This window comes from Silurus aristotelis (assembly GCF_946808225.1).
Source record: "Silurus aristotelis genome assembly, chromosome: 11".
Taxonomy (NCBI): Eukaryota; Metazoa; Chordata; class Actinopteri; order Siluriformes; family Siluridae; genus Silurus; species Silurus aristotelis.
In genome coordinates, this window is record NC_139584.1 from 26,777,507 (window position 1) to 26,803,668 (window position 26,162).

Here is a 26,162-nt window from a genome sequence, read left to right on the forward strand (position 1 = left end):
AGGGGGGCTTGTTTATAGAGTCAAAGCTGGGGACTGGGGGAACAGGGAGACTTTTCCTGGCGTTAATACACCTTCAAAAAAAAAAAAGCAGGAGAGGACCCGGGACTTAGTCGCAACTGTGGGCTTGTTGTCTTCGTATGAAAATGAAGTTCCCCGCCTGGAGTCGTCGGCGGCGAGCTGGGAACCATGGATGCCGTTTCCGCGTTGCGCCTTCCCCCAGCAGCAGCAGCAGCAGCAGCACCCGAGCGGATGCGCCTCTTCCCTCTGATGCGGTAAGATGAGCTGAGCTTCATTCTGTTCATCCTGGATGATGGGATGATGGTCAATGCTCGGTGCTCACGATCTAATCCGGCCATGTAACGCGATGCTCGGAGATCTGGATGTTACGTAACACGACCAGAGTAACGCACTGGCTGTAACACACTGCGTAACACTGTAAATGGGGATACATTTTTGGCGCACAGATGCGCTTTTCTATCGCTTATATGACACTAAAAGAGCTCCAGGCGGCATGTAAAGGTGTTAAGAGAGATCGGGGCTTTTACTTGGCACATAGATGCCACTGTATGGGAAGTGGCAGCTCAGTGGTAATGGGTTTGGATTAATGATCATATGGTCAGGTGTTCGCATCTCAGCATTACCAAGCTGTTACTGTTGGCCTGTGTGTTACTTATTACGAGGTCAGGGGTTCAAGGCCCAGCACCGCCAAGCTGCCACTTTTGTGTTCTGGGTTACTGTTGGGCTTTGGGTTACAGATCTAAAGGACGGGGGTTCAAGTCCCAGCACAGCTAAGATGCCACTCTTGGGCTCTTGAGTACTGTTGGGCTCTGGGTTACTGACCAGAAGGTCAGGAATTGGTTCGAGCCCCAGCACTGCTAAGATGCCACTTTTGGTCCCTTGAACACTGTTGGGCTCTGGGTTAAAGATCAGAAGATCAAGGGTTCGAGGCCCAGTGCTGCTTAGCTGCCACTTATGTCCTCTCTGTTCTATTCTGGATATGCAAAAAGTACATTGAAATTCTTTCTTTGCATATCCAAGCTTGTTTGGAAGGTGGGGTCGGAGCGCCCCTGGAGCAGAGAGGGTTAAAGGCCGTACTCAAGGGCCCAACAGTGGCAGCTTAGCAGAACCCCTGTCCTTCTAAACAGTAGCCCAGAGCTTTAAACATTGAGCTTAAACACCTCCCATGTAGTGTCACATGAAGAATCACAAAAAAGGGTTTGTAACGTATTAAGGACTGCAAAGCATGGGCGCGCTCATTAGGGTTACTTCAGTGCACAGTTGCATCAGCTGGCACATGCATTTTTGAACCGCAAGGATGAACGTGAAAGTGGGTGCGTCAGAGCCATGCTGATTAATGACCAAGGACTTTTGCTGAACGCAGAGTTTTCTCTCCTTCTCTCTCTCTATTACTCCTTGGAGCTTTAGGGTAAGGTTATTATACTACACCCATTGCATCAAAAAGGCAAATCCTCTCAACAACACAATGATCAGCATATTCAAATCATCTATTACACAGCAAAAAATCCCAGCACCTGCTATTTGACTGAAGACTACAGCCTCAGAAATAAAGGTAGCAAGCTCTCCTTTGCCTTATTGCCAGGGTGAGCACGAATAGAACATGTTTGGTGTGTTTAACTTTAAAGTCACCACAGAATTTGAATGTAAATTACTGTATGATTGGTAAGATTTCTGATGATCAGGTTTCTGATTGTTAAATTAAACAAATAAGGTTGATATTGAAATGTTGATATTTCTTGATTAATATTATAACGTGAAGATGTGTTCTACCTGTAGATACGGCAAGTCATCATGTACACAGAAATTCTATTTTTAATTTAAGCTCGGTTTAATATTCTCTTCTAGCCATAATATACTTTAACAGCTTGTTGCTTATACTTTGTTGTATGTCTTTAAAGTGGCTGCTGTAACATTACAGTTTCCTTTGGGATTAATAAATCTATCTATCTATCTGTCTGTCTGTCTGTCTGTCTGTCTGTCTGTCTGTCTGTCTTGCTTTCTATCTTGCTTTTTTCTTCCATAGGCCCACCCTATTCCTTCTCATAATTCTGTCTGTCTGTCTGTCTGTCTGTCTGTCTGTCTGTCTGTCTGTCTGTCTGTCTTTTTTCTTTCATGACCCCACCCTATTCCTCTTTCATGATTCTATCTATCTATCTATCTGTCTGTCTGTCTGTCTGTCTGTCTGTCTTGCGTTCTATCTTGCTTTTTTCTTTCATGGGCCCACCCTATTCCTTCTCATAATTCTGTCTGTCTGTCTGTTTGTCTGTCTGTCTGTCTTTTTTCTTTCATGAGCCCACCCTATTACTCATTTATGATTCTATCTATCTATCTATCTATCTATCTGTCTGTCTGTCTGTCTGTCTGTCTGTCTGTCTGTCTGTCTGTCTGTCTGTCTGTCTGTCTGTCTGTCTGTCTGTCTGTCTTGCTTTCTACCTTGCTTTTTTCTTCCATGGGCCCACCCTATTCCTTCTCATAATTCTATCTATCTATCTATCTGTCTGTCTGTCCGTCTTGCTTTCATGTTTTTTTTTCCCCCTAGGCCCACCCTATTCCTCCCTATAATTTTATCCATCAATCCATCTTGCTTTCTTGCTTTTTTTGTTGTTGTTTTTTTGAGGCCATCCTGTTGCTTCTTTATCCTTCTGTCTGCTGTCCATCCATTCATTTATCCAATTATATTATTGTTGTGGATTGCTGTGCAATTAAATGTACATTAAATTGAAAAGTAAAGTTAGACGACGAATCGCACGTTTTTTTCAATAGAACCCTGGAGGACACCAACAGTGCTGAAGTAAATCAACTCAATGCATTGCACGCAGCCAGTTCAGCAGTGCGAGTGTTTGATTTGATTGTAGAGATGAATTGACGAATTGTGATCCCGTGAGCGGGCAGTTTTTGAAGGCCGCGCCAATAATAGTGCGATTTTGAGCCCTACACTTAGCGTGTATAAATAACCCCACTCCCCTGGATACGGAGCAAGAACTCCCGAGCCGGGTCACCTTCAGGTTTCTGCCTCCCAAGCAGAAGTTTGCAGAGGTTTATTTATCTCAGGGCCGTCTTAGCAATCGCATTTCTTTACTGATATACAGAAAGCAGAAACGAGCGGATATGAATGCCGTCCGCCGTAAGCACGGTTTGACTTTATGAAATTAGATTTAAGACTGTTATGAGCTGTTATAAAGCAGCGTTAGTTGTTATAGATTTTGCACATAGCTGTTAGAATGTAAACCCTGCATCCTCAGCATGCGTGCGTAGATCCAGAAGTCCGGCATGGACTAAAATAGAACGAAACAATCAAGTGCAAACCGCATCGCGATCTGCATTAAAGTAGATCCACTTATGGTAACCAGTAGTGACTGACCGTTTCACCTATGGTACATGTGATTGGAGACGTAGGCAGCTATCGGATGCGGAAGTCAAACGGGTCTCCGTGGAAACCGGAGCCCGGGTTTGCGTTACCGACAACCTTCATAAGCAAGGCGGCGGAGAAGACGGACCTCGTGCCATCTGGCAGCTTTCGAATGAGGCTTTATTCACAGGAAGGTGAAGATCGAGTGTAGAGCTTTTCATCTTTGGGTAGATATAAAACGTTCTGTTTTTTTTGCTTTCGATCTGTCAGCTTAACGAATGAAGCACTTGCGTGGCGTTTAGGAGGATTTAAGATCCTTCGTTTCTCACATCATGTTCAGAAAAAGAAACGTTCCCCATGTGCAGCACCTTTTTGGTCTCTGTAGAATCGGGGCTAAACTTAGGTCTGTACCGCAGCTGATTAGAGCAGCTGATAACACCGGAGAATTGTTTGCACCGAGCAGATTAATGGCCGAAGCGTCTTTTCGGATGGATGAACAGATGAACAGGTTTGGAAAGGAAAGCGAATGGATGTAGAATAATCATCAGAGGAATCCTGTCATTCATTCAAGTCCCAGTTTAATAGGTTGCGTAGTTAAATACAGAATAAATCCTTTGTGCTGTGACAGGAAGTTGTTTTACCTGCTTTGGTAATACAGTGATTTGCCATGAGTATGATTTATTTATTTTTTGTATTAATGGACGCCAGGGTCGTATTTTAACCGTTTATAGCTGCACATCATGTCAAGCTTAAATATCTTTATAAAGTAATAACACTGCTCTCGAAATAATGATTTATACATTAAATAAATCGGAGTCAGAGCTGCTGTTCTCTTAAAACGCACACGTTTCGACTGATCTGATTGCACCGTTAAAGGCTCGTTCATGACGTTCTCAATGAATGGACCATAATTAGGTGCAATATTGATGAACTGAGCTCGAGTGCCTTCTTTTAGTCAGTAATCAGGGTGTGCGGTTTAACAGGATTTGATTTAATGGTCTAAATGCGACTTTAGTTTTTAAAAATAAAAGCGACTGATGCGACTCAAAGATTCGTGCACGTGGAGGAATCCATAGACGTGAAAGAACATTCGACAGATTGATTTTTAAATTTTTTTGACTATTGGACTGGTTTTTATAGGATAGATCAAATTAGAAGAATTTGGATTGACTTGTGTGATTATGACGGATATCTTTATGAATCGTTTTTTTCTTTTATGAATGCATCACATTTTTTATACGTTTCCCCTTCAAGGAAGCTCAGGGTCATTTGAAACAGACTCTAGAAAGAATCATGTAACACATGGGGGAAAGCAGGATTCCTGAAAATAGTTTGATCAATGAAAGGAAGTATGATTGAGTTCCAGTAATGCTGGGGTGAGCATGGGATTTATTATAATTATTATTATTATTTACATAATGTTAATACTCTGCTTTACCACACATATACATCTTTATAATATGAACATGAATAGTGTATTTTTATATATTGCATTATTACAGTATTAACATCTGCATTATGCGGGGTCTTAAAAAGTAAGTTTTAAATAAAAAAATCTTAATTATAGGCTTTAAAAAGACTTCAATTCGCTGTTCTAGGTCTTAAACCATTTTTAAAGGGGTCCTAATTTTCCGATGTCCATTTAACGCTACCGCTAATGCTCATCGAAATGCTCCCGCAGCAGTTTTTTTCTCTGTGTGTTTTGTTTTTCGTTTGTCGCTCTTTCTCTCGCTAACCCAAACATAATTCACTGTATTATGACTACAAATGAGACCAACATGCAACAGCGAATCAGCTTTCAGTTACTGGAATCAATCTCTCTCAGATTGTACCACAGACATACAACGGATTTCATTTCTCAGCTATGGGGAAGTGCAAGTTTAGCGCTACTTTGCTTGAAAACAATGAATTTAGCGCATGATTACGGCCAGTTGCTAACAACGTATTTGTGTGCGTGTTTTCGATGTCGTGATACAAGTCGGAAATTTCATTCTTACACTTTTTCTCAGTATCTTTGGACTGTTTCTCAGATCGGAAATGAAATTCTCAAGACTACTTGTTGAACCTCAAGATCAACACCTGTGGTACATTCATTTAATTGATCGTGTACGATTGTTTCCTACATTATCAGTTGTTCTTGACTAAAAGACAGGCGGTGGAGCTGGAGGTAGCAGAGCTGAAGATTTAGAGATTTTCGTTGGGAGTGATGAGGATGGACAGGATTAGAAATGAGTTTATTAGAGGGACAGCGCATGTAGGACGTTTTGGAGACGAGGTGAGGGAGGTGTGATTGAGATGGTTTGGACATGTGCAGAGGAGGGACATGGGGTATGCTGAGGATGGAGCTACCAGGAAGGAGGAAAAGAGGAAGTCCAAGGAGGAGATTTATGGATGTGGTGAGGGAAGACATGCAGGTGGTTGGGCTGCAGGAGGCAGATGTAGAGGACAGAGGGGTATGGAGACGGATGATCCGCTGTGGCGCCCCCTAACGGGAGAAGCCGAAAGAAAAAGATGACATGATCAGTTGTTTATGTTCATGTTGATCAAAATATATTATACTGGTTTCACCTGAATAGTCTTAACCCCCAAAACATCTCAGCATCAGTTCATTGTATAAGTCATTAAATGCATAATGGTTAAACCAGTTGTCATCATCTGTCATCTAAGATTTCTTTAAAAAAAAAAAAATTTCTTCATTGTAACTTGATTTGATGAATTGCGCAGATGAATCTTGAATGCCACTAATGAACGCGAGTGAACGGCATCAGATCAACTAATCATCTACTCGTTCTCTAAAACAATGCGTGAACCTTCAATTGGCAACAGAGCGAAACCAAAAAAAAAAAAAAAAAGGAAACAAATGACGTTCGTTTCAGAGACCCGTCTTATTTTGCCTTGCCTATTTACCTTTGCTTTTTGATGAAGAAAAAGTAGTTCTTATCCGATTAATCGATCGACAATATGAGTGTATATGTATGTTTTTTAGGTCCCATTTTATGGATTCTGATATGGACTATGAGAGGCCAAATGTCGAGACCATCAAATGTGTGGTTGTCGGGGACAATGCAGTGGGAAAGACCCGACTCATCTGTGCTCGAGCTTGCAATGCCACCCTGACCCAGTACCAGCTGCTCGCCACACATGTTCCCACTGTCTGGGCCATAGACCAGTACAGAGTGTGTCAGGAGGTGAGGATATTCTGCGTCTCTCAGTCTTTAATCACATATAACGGCGCACAGAAACCCAAATCCATGTATATACAGTAATTACCTGGGTAAATCTCCATGCATGTGATAGGTGTGTTTCTCCAACCAGGTTCTAGAGCGATCCCGGGACGTGGTCGATGACGTCAGCGTGTCCTTGCGGCTCTGGGACACGTTCGGGGATCATCACAAGGACCGTCGCTTTGCGTACGGAAGGTGAGCTTTGGGTCACGCAGGTGCGCGGGAGGATTTAGTTTCGCAGCGGTGGTTTGTGTTTTCGTTTTTAAAGCTACCGCATAGGCTCACTGTGGGCGTTCGCTGTGCTGTGGCAGGTCTGATGTAGTGGTGCTGTGCTTCTCAATCGCGAACCCGAACTCGCTGCACCACGTCAGGACCATGTGGTACCCAGAAATCAAACACTTCTGCCCCAGAGCGCCCGTCATCCTCGTCGGCTGCCAGCTGGACCTGAGATATGCCGACCTCGAGGCGGTAAACCGAGCGCGGCGCCCGCTGGCGAGGTGAGCGCAGAACATCGTCCTGCCGTCAATGCTGATGCTGTACTACTGCAAATAGCATAATAAGCAGATGTCTGCTCTATTCCCTGGCCTGGCACCTGCACAAACCCTTATAACAGAGATCGATGACTTCATTGTCAGCATGAGCACTGCTACTCCAGGAGCATGTAATGATTTTTCATTCAACTCCAAATTGCTAGTTTATCAGCCATGCCCAGGAAATTGTAACGGATAAACTGCCTGCTGATCTGGCCATCGTTTTATCTGTGCTGTGATTAGAGCCCACTCCTGAAAACCTTTTGATTATTCATGTGTTCAGTAGGGGGTGTAACAGTACACATACATGTGTACCATATGCAATCCTTCTTACTTGCGAAACATAGTTTAAATCCGAGTTCCCTTACAAACGTTTTAAGTGGCGGATCACAAGTTTGTTTAGTCTCCGCATCGACTATGAGCGAAGTGTACCCACTGCCAGGGGTATAAAAATTTAACGAAAGTTAGCGACGCATCACTGCGGCTACTTAGTTTGTAACAGAAATACTATTTGTAGTACTTAAAAAAAAAACTCAAATCTGCGAAATCGCTGCCACTTCCTGCCATCGCCAACGTTTTTACGACTTTCTAGCGTTATCGATTGTTTTGCGTTTTATGTCCAGCTTCAAGAATTTCTCTTAAAAAAATCCTGACAATTTATATATCAAGGAAGCGAATGAATGAAGGATGAAAGTAATGAAGACATTTGTAAAAGTCTGCTGAAATTGAGATAGTTAAGTAGATCATATCTTTAGAAAATGAAATGTTAAATGTAAAACACACACACTTACATACACATCTGTATTACCCCAATGGGGTCTAACAAATGTACACTATTTATTTAATTGTATGTAATAACTATAATTAAATACAATTAGAAATATAATAAAATGTTATGAAATAAAATATAATCTAAACGTACCGAAATTGAACCGAACTGGGGATTAAAAACCGAGGTACATACCGACCAGTCAAATTTGTGTATCATTACACCCCTAGTGTTCGGTGACTAACTGTCAATCTTTCTCCATCTAAGGCCCATCAAATCGAACGAGATCTTGCCACCGGAGAAGGGCCGTGAAGTAGCGAAAGAGCTTGGTGTCCCGTATTACGAGACCAGCGTGGTCGCCCAGTTCGGCATCAAGGATGTATTTGACAACGCCATCCGCGCCGCCCTGATATCTCGCCGTCACCTGCAGTTCTGGAAGTCGCACTTGCGCAACGTCCAACGGCCCCTCCTCCAAGCCCCGTTCCTCCCTCCCAAACCTCCTCCGCCCATCATCACGGTGCCGCCTCCCCCCAGCAGCATGGAGGAGCACCCGGGGCGTCTGCTGGAGGACCCGCTGTGCGCCGACGTCGTCCTCGTGCTTCAGGAGAGCCAAAGAATCTTTGCTCACCGCATCTACCTCGCCACGGCCTCGTCCAAATTCTATGACCTTTTCTTGGTTGACCATCGGACTCCCGAGGCCAAAAAAGAGCGTACACGTGTGCCTCTATCCGGCCGCGAGCTGCTGATGCGTGCTGCCAGCTTCGACGTTTGCGAGAGCAGCGACGAAAGAGAACGAGCCAACCTACGCGCCTGCACCAGTGACGGGACGCTCAGAGGAGGTGAAGGAGGCCGTCTGCTCCCCGCGTTCAGCCGAGCCTTTGTCAGCGTTCGGGAGGAAGTAGTGGACGATCCCTTGACCATTAACTCCAGGCCTATGACGGTGGTCCACATGGACACGTCCATGCAGCCTGGGCCATTCCGTGCTGTTCTGCGCTACCTCTACACCGGGAAGCTGGATGAGCACGAGAAGGAACTGATGCAGGTGGCTCATATCGCCGAGCTGCTAGAGGTGTTTGATCTCCGCATGATGGTGGCCAACATCCTGAACGATGAAGCTTTCATGAACCAGGAGATCACCAAGGCCTTCCATGTGAGGCGTACCAACCGGATCAAAGAGTGCCTAGCTAAGGGAACGTTTTCTGGTGAGAGATGTGTGAAATGCATAGTATTTACACTCCCCCCCCCCCCCCCTACCATGAATGAATTTATCAGCTAATATTTCAACCTCTTGACTTGTATATACTCCAGAATTACTTGCACACAACTGTTATACGCAGTTACTTAACTTCCCATTAAACAACCGAACAGTTCCTCTAGCAATAATCCCACGTGTCCATTGGGTCATCCTGGAGGAGATAAAACGGTTTCATTATAAGGATTTAAGGTGATCAGACAGAAGACGAGTACAGTCAACTCCCGATAATTTGCGGTTAGAAACTTCTGGAAATAGCAAGTTGCGGATTATCCTATCTTTTCGCAGCACGACCGAATGTTCAGGAACGTTGGGAATAACATTTTAAACCATGTTTTAACTAATACATTTTTTAAATCACATTATTGTATTAACGTGTAGATGAATTCACAAGGTCCCATAGGAAGCGTCCAAAATTCCCGGATTTTCGGAACTCTTAGAACGTAACCCCCATGAGTTTCGGGGGACCACTGTACACCCAAACCACGCAAGCAAAATAAATAAATGCCCCTTACAGCCGTAATGTCTCCCCTTTATTCATCAACAGGCTATATGTGACAGAAAATGTAAGTAAATGCAATTAAATGGTTTCGATTGCTTTGATAGGACCTGTTATCTGTAGATGTTGACCGAACGATCTGCCCGTTTTTTTTTCGTTAATTGGCATCGACCGATTGTGCTGTGAAGTAGGTCGATTATTAGACAGGCGCATCTGACACACAGCGCGTGTACGTTTTGCGTTTGTGTGAGAGTACATAACTCTCGTATACCAGCAGGAGGCAGTAGTCTGTATTCTTCCGGTTTCGGGAAACCGGAAACCGGAAGAATAGCACCTGATTGGTGTGTCGAGAAAAACCCATATGGGTTGACCTGTAGTTATCTGGTGTTATGAACACAGGGTTGCATGAATACTGCATGAAAGAACTCGTCCTTTATGCGCTGAGTTTTCCGACAATAAAGATAATAATGTAATATGGGTTTAAAACTTTTTTTTTCTAAGAACATCTGGTCTACTACTATATTGAACTCCTAAAATGTCACTCAAAAATGGATTTGTCATTCATTTATTATTTTTTTTTTATATATATAGTAGTGTTAGTAGTATTTAATTGCAATTCTTTCATTTTAATGAAGGTTGCCAGTTATTTTGGATTGTATTGCCTTGTGTAGCAAGTATGGTGAAAATTTTATCATCAAAATCCCCTCTCTCTCTCTCTCTCTCTCTCTCTCTCTCTCTCTTTCTCTCTCTCTCTCTCTCTCTCTCTCTCTCTTTCTCACACACACACACTCACACACACACACACACACACACACACACACACACACACACACACACACACAGTTTGTTGTACTGGATTTCCTGCAGTGTAAGGTTATTTCCTACTGTTTGCATCTAAAAAAACAGTCTAAGCACTATATTTTCTGAGCTGCAAAAACACTATGTGGGGGGGGGGGTAATAATCATTTCAGCAGAAGTAAACGGCCCAAATCAAGTTCTTTACCCGTTTCTGCCTCATCATGATATTTAGCAAGTCGCTCATCCACCTCCCAAGGAGACGGGCCAGCGCTCAATATTTCGCCAGCTGGCCGTTTACGCTTATATAATAAGACGTCCATCAGAAACATGGTGTTTTCAGCACTTTTGTAATTTCTGTGTGTGTGTGGAGGGGGGGGCGGGGGGTTGTTTTGTTGAACTAGCTGTTTCCTGCTGCTTGCATAAGCTTCGGATATTCCTGTTTATTTATTCTACACTTCGGTACTCTCCAGTCCAACCTTTAAAAAAAAAAAACGTCCGTGGGATTTGTAGAGTTCCAAAAGAAATGTTAAACACTTAAAGTTGTATAATGTCGCTTGGTCAACAGTGGAGATCATGCATTTGGGCGTATGTTTTTACTTGGCAGATGTGGTGTTCAAGCTGGATGACGGTACGATCATGGCCCATAAACCTTTGCTCATCTCGAGCTGCGACTGGATGGCAGCCATGTTCGGAGGCCCGTTCGTGGAGAGCTGTACTAAAGAGGTACAGGAACGCTCTTCAACCTGCTTCGCTTTGGTAATCGGCAGTGATGGACAAGCGTAGCTTTTTCGCTTATCTGTACTTTACCAAAGTATTTCCATTTGGGGAAAACTTCACAACAAGTTAAATATCTTCAACTACATTTCGCCAAATCAGTTGTTCCTTTTTATTAATGTGGATAAAAAAATGGTCAAACAGGCAGCAAGCCACCAATCAGGGTGGAGCACACGCTCTTGTTTCGGACTTGTATCTATTTAGCACGAACATAGAGTTCAGCGTCAGTTCAACAGCGAGCAGAACGTTTTCCGAAGAATGAATGATGGAAGAAACTCCTGACTCGAACTTTCTACAAACCAATGGCCCTATTTACACAATTTTATTGAAGTAGTTGAAAAGAAGGTTTTGGGCTCATGATCATTTTAATAAATATCAATCAGTGTGCTGAGAGTCACATTAAAGTCTTTTCACATAAACTGAGTCGATAAAGTAAAGTCTTGTCATTTTTTTATAGCCATCATAAATTACTTTGAAGTACATTTGAAGAACATTTTTAGCAAGTGAAAGTTTAAAATAAGCACTTTTGCTGAAGTAATATTTTACCTGCTGTATCTCTAATTTAACTCAAATACATGGTTTGTGTACTTCCTTGACCACTAATAGTCGGTATTGACTCTCGAGTGCTGGGCCAGTGAAATGGTTTTCTCGAAAGCTGCAGTTTGGACTGAATACACATTTGAGGAGGCTCTGGGTAATGCAGTAGTTCACAATCTACATTGTTTGAGCTTTTAAGGGTCAGAGGTACAAGCCCAATTTCCCCAAAAAAAATGTAAATAAACATTTTATTTGCAAATCTTATAGATCCATATTCTACTCACAATAAAACCAAAAAAACGTAGCGGATGTTCAAACTGAGAATGTACACCATTTAATGAAAAAATTAAAAGGTCCTATTTATTTTTGATGGCTGCAACCGGTCTGAAAACTCGTCTGATAGTGAATTCTAGCTGGTGAACAGTTCTGGGTGTTCTTTGTTGTATTTTTCGTTTCATGTTTTCAAATGGCCAGTTCAGGAGAACCTCATTGTCAATTAACCGATTGCAATATGTTTCTCCAGCTGTTTTTTTGTGACTTGTACATTTTGAGGGGGAAAAAAGGTAGTTTGAATTTGACGGCTGTAACAATTCCTCAGTTTAAACATTTGATACAGTACAGATACAGTTTATGTTCTATTATGAATAAAATATGGATTTCTAAGATTTGCATTCTGTTTTTATTTACGTTCTACACAGTGTTTTTGAAGTTGTAAATTCAGAGATGATGTGCAATAACAATTTGTAAAAATAAATTGTTGAATTGCATTCACTTTTTTTCAGGTCCTGTTTCCAATCACAACGCGTAGCTGCATGCGTGCCGTGCTGGAGTATCTCTACACAGGACGCTTCTGTTCTCGCCCAGACCTGGACGCCATGGAGCTTATTGTTCTTGCAAACCGTCTCTGCCTGCCTCACCTGGTTGCACTGACAGGCATGCACACACACACACACACACACACACACACACACACACAGACACATACTACACATAGGGCTAGACGTACTGTAGAAGTGTGACTAAAAGCAGTTATGAAGCAGTGGAAATAGTCGACTACAGAGCTATAAAAACACTCTGGAACCAATGCTGGAGATATCTGGGTTTTTTTCTAGAAAAGGCAGCAAAAGTATTGGGACACCTGACTGTTCCAACTATATATGGCTCTTTCCTATGACTTTCCCTTTACCCAAACCTGTCGCAATGACAATGCCCATGTTTACAGAGCAAGGCCGATGAAGATAACATGAGTCAGAGTTGAAGATCTTCAGCTATAGAGTTCTGACCTCAACCCAATTAAACACCTTCGAGATGAATTGAAATGTTGAATAAACCCCAGGCTTCCACACGTCACCTACATCAGATCCTGACTTTACTAACACCACAAATCTCCACAAGCAAACTACAAAATCTAGTGGAACATCTTGCCAGAAAAGTGGAAGTTACTATAAAAGCAAATAGGAATATGTTGAAATCGAAATGAGCATTGTGTTTGTTTGTTTTTTACATTTTACACAGTGCCAAATCTTTTTAGGAATTGGTGTTGTATAATATATATATATATATATATATATATATATATATATATATATATATATATATATATATATATATATATATATATATATATATATATATTATGTGCCCTTGCTTTGGGTGTGGTGCTTTCAGAGCTTTACACTGTGACTGTGCTTATGGAGGCTGCTATGATGGGAGCTGATATTGACGGAGAAGTGCTGGTTTATCTTGAAATGGCTCAGGTAATTAAACTCAGACTGTAGTAACAAAACTCTTTGTGTTTTGTGATGCGAATTTATATGAAAGTAAAGTTCGCTTGTCACAAAAAAAGTTTCTTGATGATTGTTATTTGTCCTGTTTGGTGTATGATCTCGCTTTATTTCTCAGTTCCACGGTGCCCAGCAGTTAGCCGGATGGTGCCTCCACCACATCTGCACTAATTATAACAGCGTCTGCCGCAAGTTCCCTCGTGACATGAAGGCCAAGTCTGCAGGTATTCGCACACTTCTTTATCGTCATTTTCAGCTCGCTTTACATATTGAAACGAATGTCCACTTGTTTTTTTTTGGTTTGTTTTTTCCAGAGAACCAGGAGTACTTCGAGAAGCATCGCTGGCCTCCGGTGTGGTACCTCAAGGAGGATGATCATTACCAGCGGGCACGCAAAGAGCGGGAGAAAGAGGACTACCTGTACCAGAAACGCCAGTGTAAACGAAAGTGGCTCTTCTGGAATCTTCCGTCCACACCTTCTTCCAACTCTTCATCTTCTCCTGGGTCCTCTGCTGTCATGTGATTGAAGTGCGAGAATTAGATGGGAAATATAAGCCGCGACAGCCATTTTGCCAAAAATATCCAGGCGACGTCTTTGAACTACTAAGCAGGAATCCATGTAAAGAAAAAGAAACATTATCCAGAGACTGTATGATTTTTTTTTTTTCCAGAGAAACTTTGATTCCTTGGCTGTTCACATCCACTCAGAACCAGCAGACACTCAAGACAAGTGCTGAGTGTCACAAATCACGTGACTTTTCCGCTCTGAAAACATTCAAAAAACACCAGAAAATGGCTGAGCTTGTTTTTTTCTCCCATGCTGATATTCCGCATGGACAAGCATGCAGATCGCTATGTTAGGTTTTCCCCATGATACAACTGAATTGTCCGAGATGAAATGACACATTCACTCGTTCCTGCTCTTGCGGATTGTCTGTAGGACCCGAATTGCCCAGACTGTTACTTTGACTTCGAATTGTAAATCGTTTTCACGATTCGGGAGCTGTTTTGTACAATTCAGAAAAGGGCTCTCGTTTTTTTCCTCATCACATTTGGACCCTTTATTATTTAGCAAAAATTGGAGGTTGACCTTCGCAGAAAAAGCTTGCACAAATTCATGAATGATAATAAAAGAAGCTCGGAATGCTCACCACAAAACTCACGACCTCAACTCTAAGATCTTCAAGTCAAACTTAACGGAGTCCCAACACAAAGTGTAGTACTTTAAGAATGCTCCCCCTTCTGGTTGGGAGATGGTCTTCGTCTGACAAACGTTTAGTCTTTGCCTAAGGTGAACAACGAACACGTTTGAACTAAACTCTTCAAGGTGGTACAGTAGGTCTCTAAAAACAGGGATGCTTTTATTTTCCGGAACGCTGCATGTCCCGACCTTGCTCTCAGAATGAAAACATATCTAGAGATATTTACACTATAGGCTCATGGGCAGGCCCATGACCAGGCCATATTTATTCGAATGTATTCACTAAGTAGTTTTACCGTCTATCGTAGAGAGCACGTAATGCTTACGTACGAACTGAAGTTTTTAGAGCGCTAAACAGAAAACAAAAAATCTGCTAAAACAATGAGGAGTTGTTTACGGAATGCGAAATGCCACCGAGCTTTTAGATATAAGATGCTGATTACAGCGCTTTATTTAAACCTGTACGAGACAGGGTTACTGCAAGCATGATGTGTAGTAAGTCATTTTTTCCCCGCTAACCACGCTGAATCAGATTTATTATATTTGGTGTATGCAGAAACCCAGCGTGGCAGGGAATGTTCTAGGCTGTTTTGTGTCTGAACGGAGTCCTAGTGGTCCTAGTTGGAGTCCCCAAGTTACGACGGTTGGACGATGACAGCAGGCGACCGTAGCAGCGTATATATATGCGGTACGATATGTTGGGACGCTGTCGGAATGTACGCAATTCAAATACGCCAGCGGTCGACAGAGTTCAATTGTCTCCGTGTTATTTTTTTTAGTGTGCTTCTTACTGCTCGTTACTTCTGGCTCCGCCCTCCAATCGCAAACCGGCGCTCATCCGCGTGCCCGCTGCCACATACATATATACTGTACAGTTAATACATTATGGTAGGGTAAATTGCTCTGTTTTGCTAAATGATGTCTGCTACCCAATACTGACCACCATTCTTTAAGACTTTTTGAGGGAAGCTAGGCCATGTCACGAGTTTCGATATTTCCAAGTTGGGAATACGATGGATTCATCAGTATGCATCTCCATCATAAGTCATGGACTTCGTGTATATTCTTAAATTGTGACCTAACAAACCAATTTGATCACTTTAGAGGAATTTCGAATAAAGCTTGTGGATGGCATGTTTAGTTTCTAGAAATCAAGGTAGTAGGAACCAGCACAAACTTTGTTTACATCAGTAATTCTTCCAATTTCATAAAGTAATGTCAAGGTTTTTTTTCTTTCTTTAGAGAACCGGTTTGTTCCAGGAATTCAAGATTTTCCAGAGAAAAAGTCTATGAGAGCGTTTCTCTACGATTAGCCGTTTTTTTAGACGATTAGCCGACTTTTTTGCTTTAGGCTATAACTGGTTTGACTATAACTTGATGGACCCTGGGGCATCAGCAATTGTTTGGAACCAGTGCAACCTTCCTTGGAACCCCTGGAAACTAATCCACTAATTCATGGAGAACCCTTAACCTTTACAGGTTCTGTACCCAACGGATGTCTGTCACAATTCCAGTTTTTAAGAATAGTAATGGGTTTAGCCACCCTTCCACTCACACAAGCATGGATAAATACTAATGTAAACCTCAGCCTCCTGTATTTCTTTTGGGATTGGTGGAATACGTTCAAAAAGACCGACTCGTATTTAACCTTTGCCCTTTCCCCCGTCGTGTTAGAAATGTATAAAAAATCTGGTTTGTGTTGCAACTGCAAAAATGTTGTGTTTCAGGCTAAATTTGTGGAAATAAGCAATCTGGATGAAGTCGTACATTCATAGGTTTGAGTTTCTTCCGGAGAACAAGGGTGAAGCATGTACGAGAACACAAATGGGCTTCATGATCCATCACGCTTATGTTTACATGTCATTGGATGTCTATCCATTATGGAGAATCCACCAAGGAACCTTGCTTTAAAAATACAGTTTTACTTTGTTGTATTTTTTCATATGAAAACTTAAGTAAGGAAATTGAAGTATATTTAGCACCATGGCATTTCGTTTTCATTTCGCTAATCTCTTTTCTGAATATATCCTGTAATATATGTGGTAAAAGAGGACATTTCGAACAATGGTAGCTCTTTTCATTTATAAAAAAAATCATCTGTATATACAAAAAATGGCCGTTCGAGCCGTTCTTTTGGTCTGCGATTATGACAGAAACCAGTTGTTCTTCTGATCGATATTGTGCTAGTGATGTCTCAATGTGCTAATGAGCTACTTAAATGTCTTGCAGCAGGTGTGGAGCTGAAGAGAAATGTACAGGTGGATTTTATTGAACATGATTGTCTATGTGATTGACAACCTTGAGAATTAGAATCATCTCAAATCATCTCATGGCAGAAAACACGGCCTGAAACTGTACATAATTAAGCGTCACGATGTGTATATACGTACATATGGTCATAAACTGCAGAAAACTTTTTTTTTTTTTTTTTTATCTTATCAGATACCTTGTTGCTGTCCAATGGAAATTCCAATGGTAATTTTTTTTAACAGATTTAATTAATTTTTAGCTTCCGGCTGTTCAGGATTCAGTCGTTCACGATCCTTATAGCATCAAGAAGCCGATATTCGCCGTTTATGTACTAACGCAACAATCTTTTCGTTGGACAGCACCGAAAGAGCAGGTGAACCCATTTAGGAATTTCTCAGTAAATCAGCTGAATCCATGTCTGCTGCTGCAGTCGAGACACCCCATGCCTTAATGTAAATGATTCTCTGTTACAGTAAAGGGTTCTTTTCGCTCGATGCTGTACGTGTTTGTACTGAAACATAGTGAAACTTTGTAAGTACATAAACAAACATACTGCACACCGTCTATTGATTTATCGTGTACTAGTAGTATCCAAACTTTCATAATACTTTGGGTCATAAAGTGTTTTTTTTTTATTGCTTTATTAGCCGGCTTTATTCAAAAAATAATGTCGTTGTGATCGAAACGTACCATTGGTAATAGCCTTGGAAATTAGCAAAGGCAGTTTGTTGAGTCATCCACGTCCGTGACCGCCCATGGCCCATGAAATCAGTGCAGGGAATTCGACTTTAAATTTGTCTTTCGTTTTTATGATGCTGAAAAGAAATTCTATCTATAAAGTTGAGTGTGAAACCAATTACTTGCATGTAATAGACTTCGTAAACTAATGTTCGGCAGCAGTAAATATATACATACGTATTAGCGTAACAGCTGAGCGCTATGCAGTACAATATAGGCTTCTACTGTATATCGTATAGTGCACTTTAGTGCAGTTTTAGATACTAAGGCACGTTCTGGCTATGATTATAGATGATATAAACTCGAGAAGAGCAAAAAGAAAAATCCCGAATCCTCGGTGCTAACATAACACCGCTGCAAAGAAGCACAAACCAAAGGGAGATCCAGCCCCCCTGCACAATCACCAGTTCCTCGGTCAACGAGTAGCCGATGTTGATTACAAAACTTGAATGTTTTCTCAGTATTAGCAAGCTGATGCTCACATTTTTTTATTCGGTGTGTGAGGGTGGGTTTGGGGTAGTTTGTACTATCTGGAAATGGACATCTGACATTGTAGCATGTATTCTGCTGTAAATCGTGTTTATTTAATAAATCCTAATTGGCAAACGGCGTTCTCTGGTTTTGTTTCTAGTCTCGCAGTTCTCTGTTGCTTTTGTCTCCTGTGTGAATGAATTTGAAGTTTATATTTCTTTAGTTTATATACCCGATATTCCAGGGTACAAATAGTGTTTTTCTATTATTGATTGACAAATTTGAGCTAATATTACACATCTTATCAACCTGATGGTCATGACACCAGCACTTCTGCTGTGCTTGGAGACACAATTTCAATAAACACTAAGTAATATTGTTTAATAAATGCACTGTTGGATGGTCAGAGAGAGCACTAGTTAGAACTCACAACCTGCATCTGTAGCAAACTGCACAAACTCAAATATGTTGGTGCGGATTTAATAGCTGTTTTCTCCTTCCGCAATGGCTGACGGAGGAGAAGAAATCGATTTGGTAGCAGACACTTACTGTACAGGGATATTTACAAGATGGACTTTTCAAAAAAAGCTGGAGACTGTGAGGTTCAAAACAGTCGTTTAACTTTTTCATGAATTATTTCTACTTTTGCATTTACTTTCCTGTAGAATTTGCACAAAAACACACAATTTGCCTTCATTTCAAATCCCTAGGAAAACTAATGCACGGAAAAAAAAATGAACAGAAACCCCAGGGTTAATTTATGATCTTAAGATTGATGCTTCTGCTAGAGATGATGTATGCAGGAGATGCAGGTGTGGCTACAGTGAAAGGAGATTTGTTGAACTGTGTTAATTGAGTTTCATGCTTTTTGGTGTGCCAGTCATTCTCACTGTATAAGATACCAGTCTGTGATTTGTTATACATTGTTTTTGTATAATATTTATGGTTTTAATACTGTAGCCATGGCATCATAATGATGGTATTAAGAGGTGGATTGACTCAGGCAGGACACCACAAAAAGGCCTATGTGTGAAATGCACATCCTGACAATGTAAAAAAATTATGACCTGTATTGTCCACAATTTACGGGTCGCTGTTTAGACCTAAACTGATTCACATTTGACATTTAGCTCCAGACCTATAAATAAGGTTAGACAACAATCACTTCCACACCATGTCATACAAGCAAACTGCTTTGGCATACAATCTTCAGAGGCACACAAATACACTCACTGCTTTAATAGGAACACCTGTACACCTGCTTATTTATGCACTAATCCAGTCAGATAGCCGAGTAGCAGCAGCACAGTGCATAACATTATGCAGATACGGCTCAAGAGCTTCAGCTCATGTTCACATCAAACACCAGAATGGGGGAAATTCGTGACTTGGCTGTTGGTGCCAGATGGGAAGGTTTTGAGTATTTCAGAAACGGCCGATCGCCTGGAAATTTCGCACAGTGGTCTCCAGAGTTTACACAGAATGGTGTGAAAAACAAAAAACATCCTGCTTTGCGTGATCCAACCATTCAACCGGCCCATCTGGCTACAACAGCGATGCCACAGACAAAAGTCAGACAGATCACACTTTTCCCCTCATTCTGATGGTTGATGTGATTATTAACTGAATTTTGGGAGCTGTATCTGCATGATATTATGCACTGTGCCGCCGCCACATGATTTGCTGATTGGATAACTGCATAAATGCGCAGGTGTCGCTGCTGACGACGGCCCCATATGGACACCCTAAAGATACATGAGATGGTAGCGCTTGGAAATCATGAAGATTGCTTTTGACTTTATAGTAAAACTGTAATGAATTTTCTGGTCACACACTTGCAGATTTTGACTTTATAATGCACAGTTACAGACGGGGATTATTTATTATCGCACTGTTTGGTGTCAGCTGAGGACAAGTTCCCTTTTGAGTCCTGCCAAAGTTGTTTTTTTTTTTTTTTTTTTTCGTCTTAGGGAAGTGTTTTTATAGCAGTGGTGCTGGGATTTGAACTCATGACCTTCTGATCAGAAGTCCAACAGCTTAGCAGCATGTACTTGTGTCTTCACTCATTTATTTATGCATTTATTTATTTTCCTCAAGATGTTTTCACACACCTTTCAAATACATTCGGATTGAATGTGTTTCTATTAACGTGCATGAGAAATGTGTCTGTGTGTCTTGTCTACTCCAGTTTACCTCTTAGGTGTCCACCTGGGTGTGCATGGGTGTACATGGATCTTTCTAAGCTGTTCTATCCAAAGGGAATCCACAGTGACCCTGATCAGATGATAAACTAATTATGAGAACATGCAAATATTTTGTCTTTGTTCTTGCCTCCTGTTGTTCTTATTGAACAGATACTGCAGGATCTAGTTCAAGGTTGGTGCCATTATCTACAGGAATATACAACACTGCAAAAATGATCGAGATTTTGTCTAAAGAAACCAAACCTAAGTTCTAGTTCAAAGTTAATGGATAGTTACAGGATCAGTAGTTATTTAGGTCCTGCCAGGAATTTTTACATAATAAGACATCATGCCAGAAGACCCAACAAATGTCAAATGATATGTAAATAATTAGATAATGAAACTACCCGGATGTTTGAGCTAGAAATCCGTGTCAACAAGATATGTTTGTCCTTGACTAGTGACTGACAGATATTAGATCCAGTAATAAGGCTAAAAGCAGTGCAATGTGTCTACTGGGCAGGTTTTAGTCTCCCAAATTAGCTTCGTTATTTGATACATAAGGCTTTTTTAGGATCACATGTTATTTGCAGCTTGACTACTGGAGTTAGGACACTGTTGTTTTCAGGTACGCAAACGTAAAAAAACAATGCTCTATTTATATATTACCTGTCGTTTTTTATTTAATAAGTGAAGCCTGTAAATTTCACAACTGAGAGTTATTAAGGGCCTTCCTCAAGAACCCTGCAGTGAGTTCTTGGTAATTCTGGGATTTGAATCCATGACTTTCCAATCAGTATTCCAACAGCGTATCCACTGAGATACCACTTCCCTTATTATATACAGTTGTATTTGTGTATTGATTGATTGATTGATTTTTTCTCTCAGAAATGTTTTCACACACCTTTCTGCTGCTGGTGGTCGCTTGTGTCAAGATCTCGTGCCAGCACGACTCAGAGGATGAACTTCTCACAGAAGAAGAGGAGCGGTTTTGCAAGTAAGCAAAAAAAGGAGTAAAATCACAAATTAACATTATTTCTACGTATATCGAGTTGACTTTTATCAGCTGTTCATGGGAACAAGGTGAATTTGGAAATGCACGCAAGTGGGTGTCGAATGTGTGGGAATCCCTCACATTTCTGAGTCATGGATGCTAAGCAGCTAGCAGGTCCCACTCAAAAACCTACTCACCACCCTGGCTAGCTGTCTCCACTGCTTATTTGAACAGCTTAACTTTCATATCACACATTTTGCCAGATCTTTTGGCATACATTCTTTGATAGTCTAACCTTGCTAAAGTGGGATTAGGATGGTCCTCTACTTCTAAGCATATGACAGGAGTGTAATTAGAAAGAGGGACAACACAATGTTCAACAAGGAACAGAGCTCAAGCCCTGACAAACATATTTGTGTGTGGGTCTGTGTGTTTTAGAAAAGGTTTAACGTTAAGTTATCCAGATGTGGACATCCGTTCCTGCATGGTCATCCCTCAAGAGTTCAGAGAGAAGCTTAGTCAAGAATGGGGACCTCCAAAGGTTTTGATGGCTGAAGCTGACACGGTAAGGCAAGTCTCTCTGAAATCACTGACAGATTTTTTCTTGTGTTGGTTCATTTGTTGTGATTGGACTGTACAGCCAGGCCTTAATGGAAGACTTCGATGTGATTGGGGCAAGTTTCTGGTGTTGAATTGAATTGATTTGAATTAAATTGAATTGATGACTCAGCTGGTTTCTAATCTAAGAAATATTGGTATTGCATGAAGCTTTGGACGCTAAACTGTTTGAACAGAAATAGTCCTGAGGATGCCGAACAGTACTAAAGTACTAAAGCACTGCTCCATCATTTATTATTTTTTTGAGATGTAACCAGTAGTACAATTTGTTAATGTAAAAAATTTAAAAAAGTTCTTGATAAAAGAGGTTTAAATACAACTTAGAATTTTATTAACCCTATAATTGGTGTTTCATCTATTTTTTTCTAAGGGCTTTGAAACTTTTTATATAAAATAATGCAGAAATATATATATATATATATATATATATATATATATATATATATATATATATATATATATATATATATATATATATATATATATACACACATTTGATCTCTTTGTCCTCACTATCACACTCCTTTATGTAGTTCTATTTTCCTCACCAATATTTTCTACCATGTTCTGGCCAGAAGGTGGCACAAGTACTCCGCTATTTCGAGCCCAGAACTCTGTCCATCTACAGAGAAATGTACAGTTAAAAAGCAATCACGTAATTTTTATGGTGTTCCTTTGGGGTTCTTGTAGACTATCTATCTATCTATCTATCTATCTATCTATCTATCTATCTATCTATCTATCTATCTATCTGTCTGTCTGTCTGTCTGTCTGTCTGTCTGTCTGTCTGTCTGTCTGTCTGTCTGTCTGTCTGTCTGTCTTGGATTAATGTTCGTCTAACTTGAACTATTACACTATTTATGAAACTAATAGTATTCAAATCCCATGCTGTTTCTTTCTTACAGTTCTCTTTCTTCAAATTGATTTCATTTTTGGAGAAATACTGTAGGTCCCGTGTTAATATGCAGGAGGTCATGCGTATAAACAAAGACGATAAAGATGATTCTTATAATCAGTATCGATGCCATTATGAAAAATCTCCTTTTTTCCCCCCACTAAACTATTCAAAGGGGCAACATTTATAGTTTAGCCGACACATTTAGGATATTAGCATTTTGCTATGTCGTACTGGGAAAAGTTGAAAACCGAAGCTTAATCGCTGCTCAGACTGGAGTGAATAAAAGAATAATATTTGTTAAAAAAAAACCAAGAGTCAGTACACCGGAGGGAAAAGGATTTGGAAAGTTTGCTTCTTTTTAGCTTTTACCTCCAGTCGACCTTATTTCCGTGAACTCTGGGCAAGTGTGAATTCACGTGCCATAAACAAACAGCAGAAAATATCTTTCAAAAGAGTTGTAGACGGTTTGGTATCCTGTGTAACATGTGACAGAAATTGAAATGTAAAATAGACTGTATGTTAATAATCATCCTAACCCGTGTTATTCTAACGGCAATTCTGCCTTTTCTCTTTGCCTGCTAGCATCTGGTTTCGAATGCTAAATGTCTGAATTGTGTTACTTTTCTTTTTTTCTTTGCTTTAGATGCATGCTGTTATTAATTATTAAGCTCAGATCAGGCAGAAGAAAAGGCGGACTGTAAACCTTTTAGGTGCAGAGTGATAGGCAGAAGTCACTCAAGGTGATGCAACTGTGCTAATCCTAGCTATTATTCAGGCAGCAGTGTTACTGTAAAGGTTATAATTACTGGTTTTCTATATTTGGGTAACATTGCCCAGTAAACAAATTAGAAAATATTTTAAATGTCTTCTGACCCAAAGATGGCTAAGGCCTTGTTTTAATCTTGTGGCTCTTATTGAGCCAGAAATAAACATATCTGTATATATAATCCATACAATTTTTTTTTCATGAAAATCTTTTATTTGTCAAAGTGAGGATTTTATTTCAGAAATGGCAACCCTTTCAACTACAGTATATGGACACCATTTTTGTAAACTCCTGACCATTGGATAAGTTGTTATAATAATCTCCACTCTTTTGAGAAGGTGTTATGCTAGATTTTGGAGGGAAATTTGTGCCGATTCAGCTGATGTAGGTGAGGTGAGAAGGTCTGGGGTGCAGTCAGTGTTTACATTCAGTCCAAAGGTGTTCAGTAGGGTTAAGGTCAGCGCTCTATAGCGGGAGATCTTCCGGTTCAACCCATGTTCACAGAGCTGGATCTCCTAGTGAAGCTCCAAATGAAGGGAAACTTTAATAATATCGCATCCATAAACATCCTATACATTTGTGTGCGTCCAAATTTGTGCCAGTTTGGAGAAAAACCTGATTTAACTGGAAAAGTCAAGTGTCTCAAACTTTTGTCCATATACACGGTTTCTGCAGGTTTCACAAAGTCAAATGTAAGATTTTCTCAAGACTTTTTAAAGATTATTACGAATTACATTTTAACTGGCCTTAACTGAGCCCTAAATTTTTTTTTAGGGCTAGCAATAACAATCCAAGAGAGATTCATGCTAATAACAGAAAGCTGATTGGCTGTTGTATGTTGGTCTCATTTGCAGTTGTGAAACAGCAAATTATATTCGGACTAGCATTAGAAATAAATAAAACACACCGCGAAAAAATGTACAAACAAACCCATTCTAAAGTGCTGCAGGAGCGTTTCAATTAGCATTAGCGGTAGCGTTACATGGATATCAGATAATTAAGACTCGTTTAAATTTATTCGACATAGAACAGCGAATTTAAGACTTTTTAAGACCCTGCGGAAAACCTGCTAAAGTGTAGTTGGTGTTTTTTTATTAAATTAACAAGCATTTAGCAATTTTTCCGATTCAACTATATTGAATGGAGGAAAAAGTGGCACCATGATGCACTGGCAAACACCATCATTTCGATAAATCTAACACCTACTGTAATGCTTGCTGTGTCGGATCAGTTTTTCAGTTCAGTTGGAGTTGGTGGTGACGTGGTAGAATCACTGCAGTAAACTAAATATAAAATAGAATCAAGCCGAGAGGAGAACAGCAGCGAAGTACCATACAGTAGAGTATCTATAAATTGAAAACGAAAATTGGAAGCCACTTCAGTTTTAGGAGCTAGTTTAAAAAATTCCGTAGCTAAGCAGTCTGGCTTGAAGGTGATCTATCGCCCTAACGTCTCTCGAACCCCAATTGATGTATGGTCGTATTATCCGTTATGCTGTCCTACATGATTCTCTTTTATTGCTGGACTTGGTGTCAGACAGCAAAATGAATTACACGTGCGATTAAATCAATACCAACTTTATTTACTGGGCTTCGAAACGCAATTCTGCCATTTTTCCGCTACCGTTTTTTTTTTTTCTTCCTAACTCTTATGAAAACATACGGTAGCTGGAGGTCTGCTCTGTCTGTGCCTGTCGCTGGTCTGCGGTAGGTCTTTCCTTTCGTGCTTTTTTTTTTTTCTGTTGTTCCTCATCTTTTTCACTCGGCTGCCCTCTCGACCCATTCAATTGGCAGCTGATCACTGCGGAAACGAGAGGCCAAGCGGCAATGCAGCAGGCACTGGCTGTCACTTTGCCCCCGTGGTGACACCCACCTCATTACCCCGCTGAAAGCATGCTGGGTAATTGAAACGGAGCGGAATGGGCAGTGGTCCAGCATGTCCGCCTCTCAATGGGCTTTCATTACCCAAAACAAAAGCAAAGGGCCATGCTAAACAACAGATTTCAAATCTCAGCCCTTGAAGTAATGACTAAAACCCTACACATGATGTGAACTTTTTTTCTTTTCTTTTTTTCCTTCACTTCAAGCGCTCATATGTTATCACAGTACGTTTAGAAACCGTAATAGTGCCATCAAGGTAATGAGTTTCTCTGTACGTTTGTATATTCCGCCCCATTATTGTATATTGCTTCTAATGATATTTTATGATGGTAACAGGATAAAATGACATTAATTACAAGCTCTATGAGCTCAGAAATTCTTTTAAATCAACTAATTGGTGCTTATAGCCATCTGCCCATTATTACTTCAATGCATTCGCTTTTTTATTTTTATTTTACTTTTTATATCTGCCTGAGGGAATTTGCGAAACGGTTAAAAAAAAAAAATCAGGGTCACTGTTTTTTTATTTTTTTGGTTTCTTTATACTTCATGTATGACTTTATGGCTCATTCTTGATCGAAATTCTTTTATAAGTCTATGGAAAAAAGTATATTTGTTTCAGTTTTTAG

General features: G+C 40.5%; 2 protein-coding genes across 3 annotated transcripts in view; both read left to right on the forward strand.

Moving 5' to 3' along the window:
* Positions 1–128: 128 nt before the first annotated feature.
* rhobtb2a (Rho related BTB domain containing 2a) lies at positions 129–18,047 on the forward strand. 2 transcript variants are annotated; one of them, XM_083554020.1, is made up of 10 exons: positions 129–272; positions 6,354–6,555; positions 6,665–6,786; positions 6,903–7,088; positions 8,158–9,092; positions 11,044–11,162; positions 12,533–12,683; positions 13,419–13,507; positions 13,653–13,758; positions 13,849–18,047. In XM_083554020.1, the coding sequence occupies exons 1-10, from the start codon at positions 187–189 to the stop codon at positions 14,055–14,057; spliced, it is 2,205 nt and encodes a 734-aa protein (XP_083410146.1). In that variant the 5' UTR covers positions 129–186; the 3' UTR covers positions 14,058–18,047. The 2 variants fall into 2 exon arrangements, with proteins under 2 accessions (XP_083410146.1, XP_083410147.1); XM_083554021.1 differs by having other exon boundaries at positions 6,683–6,786.
* The window catches only part of pebp4 (phosphatidylethanolamine binding protein 4), a 119,167-nt gene continuing 106,833 nt past the window's right edge, over positions 13,829–26,162 (forward strand). Inside the window, exons 1-4 of the mRNA XM_083554076.1 lie at positions 13,829–13,833; positions 20,952–21,005; positions 21,266–21,374; positions 21,810–21,936. Coding sequence (XP_083410202.1) covers positions 21,268–21,374; positions 21,810–21,936 — 234 coding nt within the window. The 5' untranslated portion in view covers positions 13,829–13,833; positions 20,952–21,005; positions 21,266–21,267. The remainder of the gene's footprint in view (positions 13,834–20,951; positions 21,006–21,265; positions 21,375–21,809; positions 21,937–26,162) is intronic.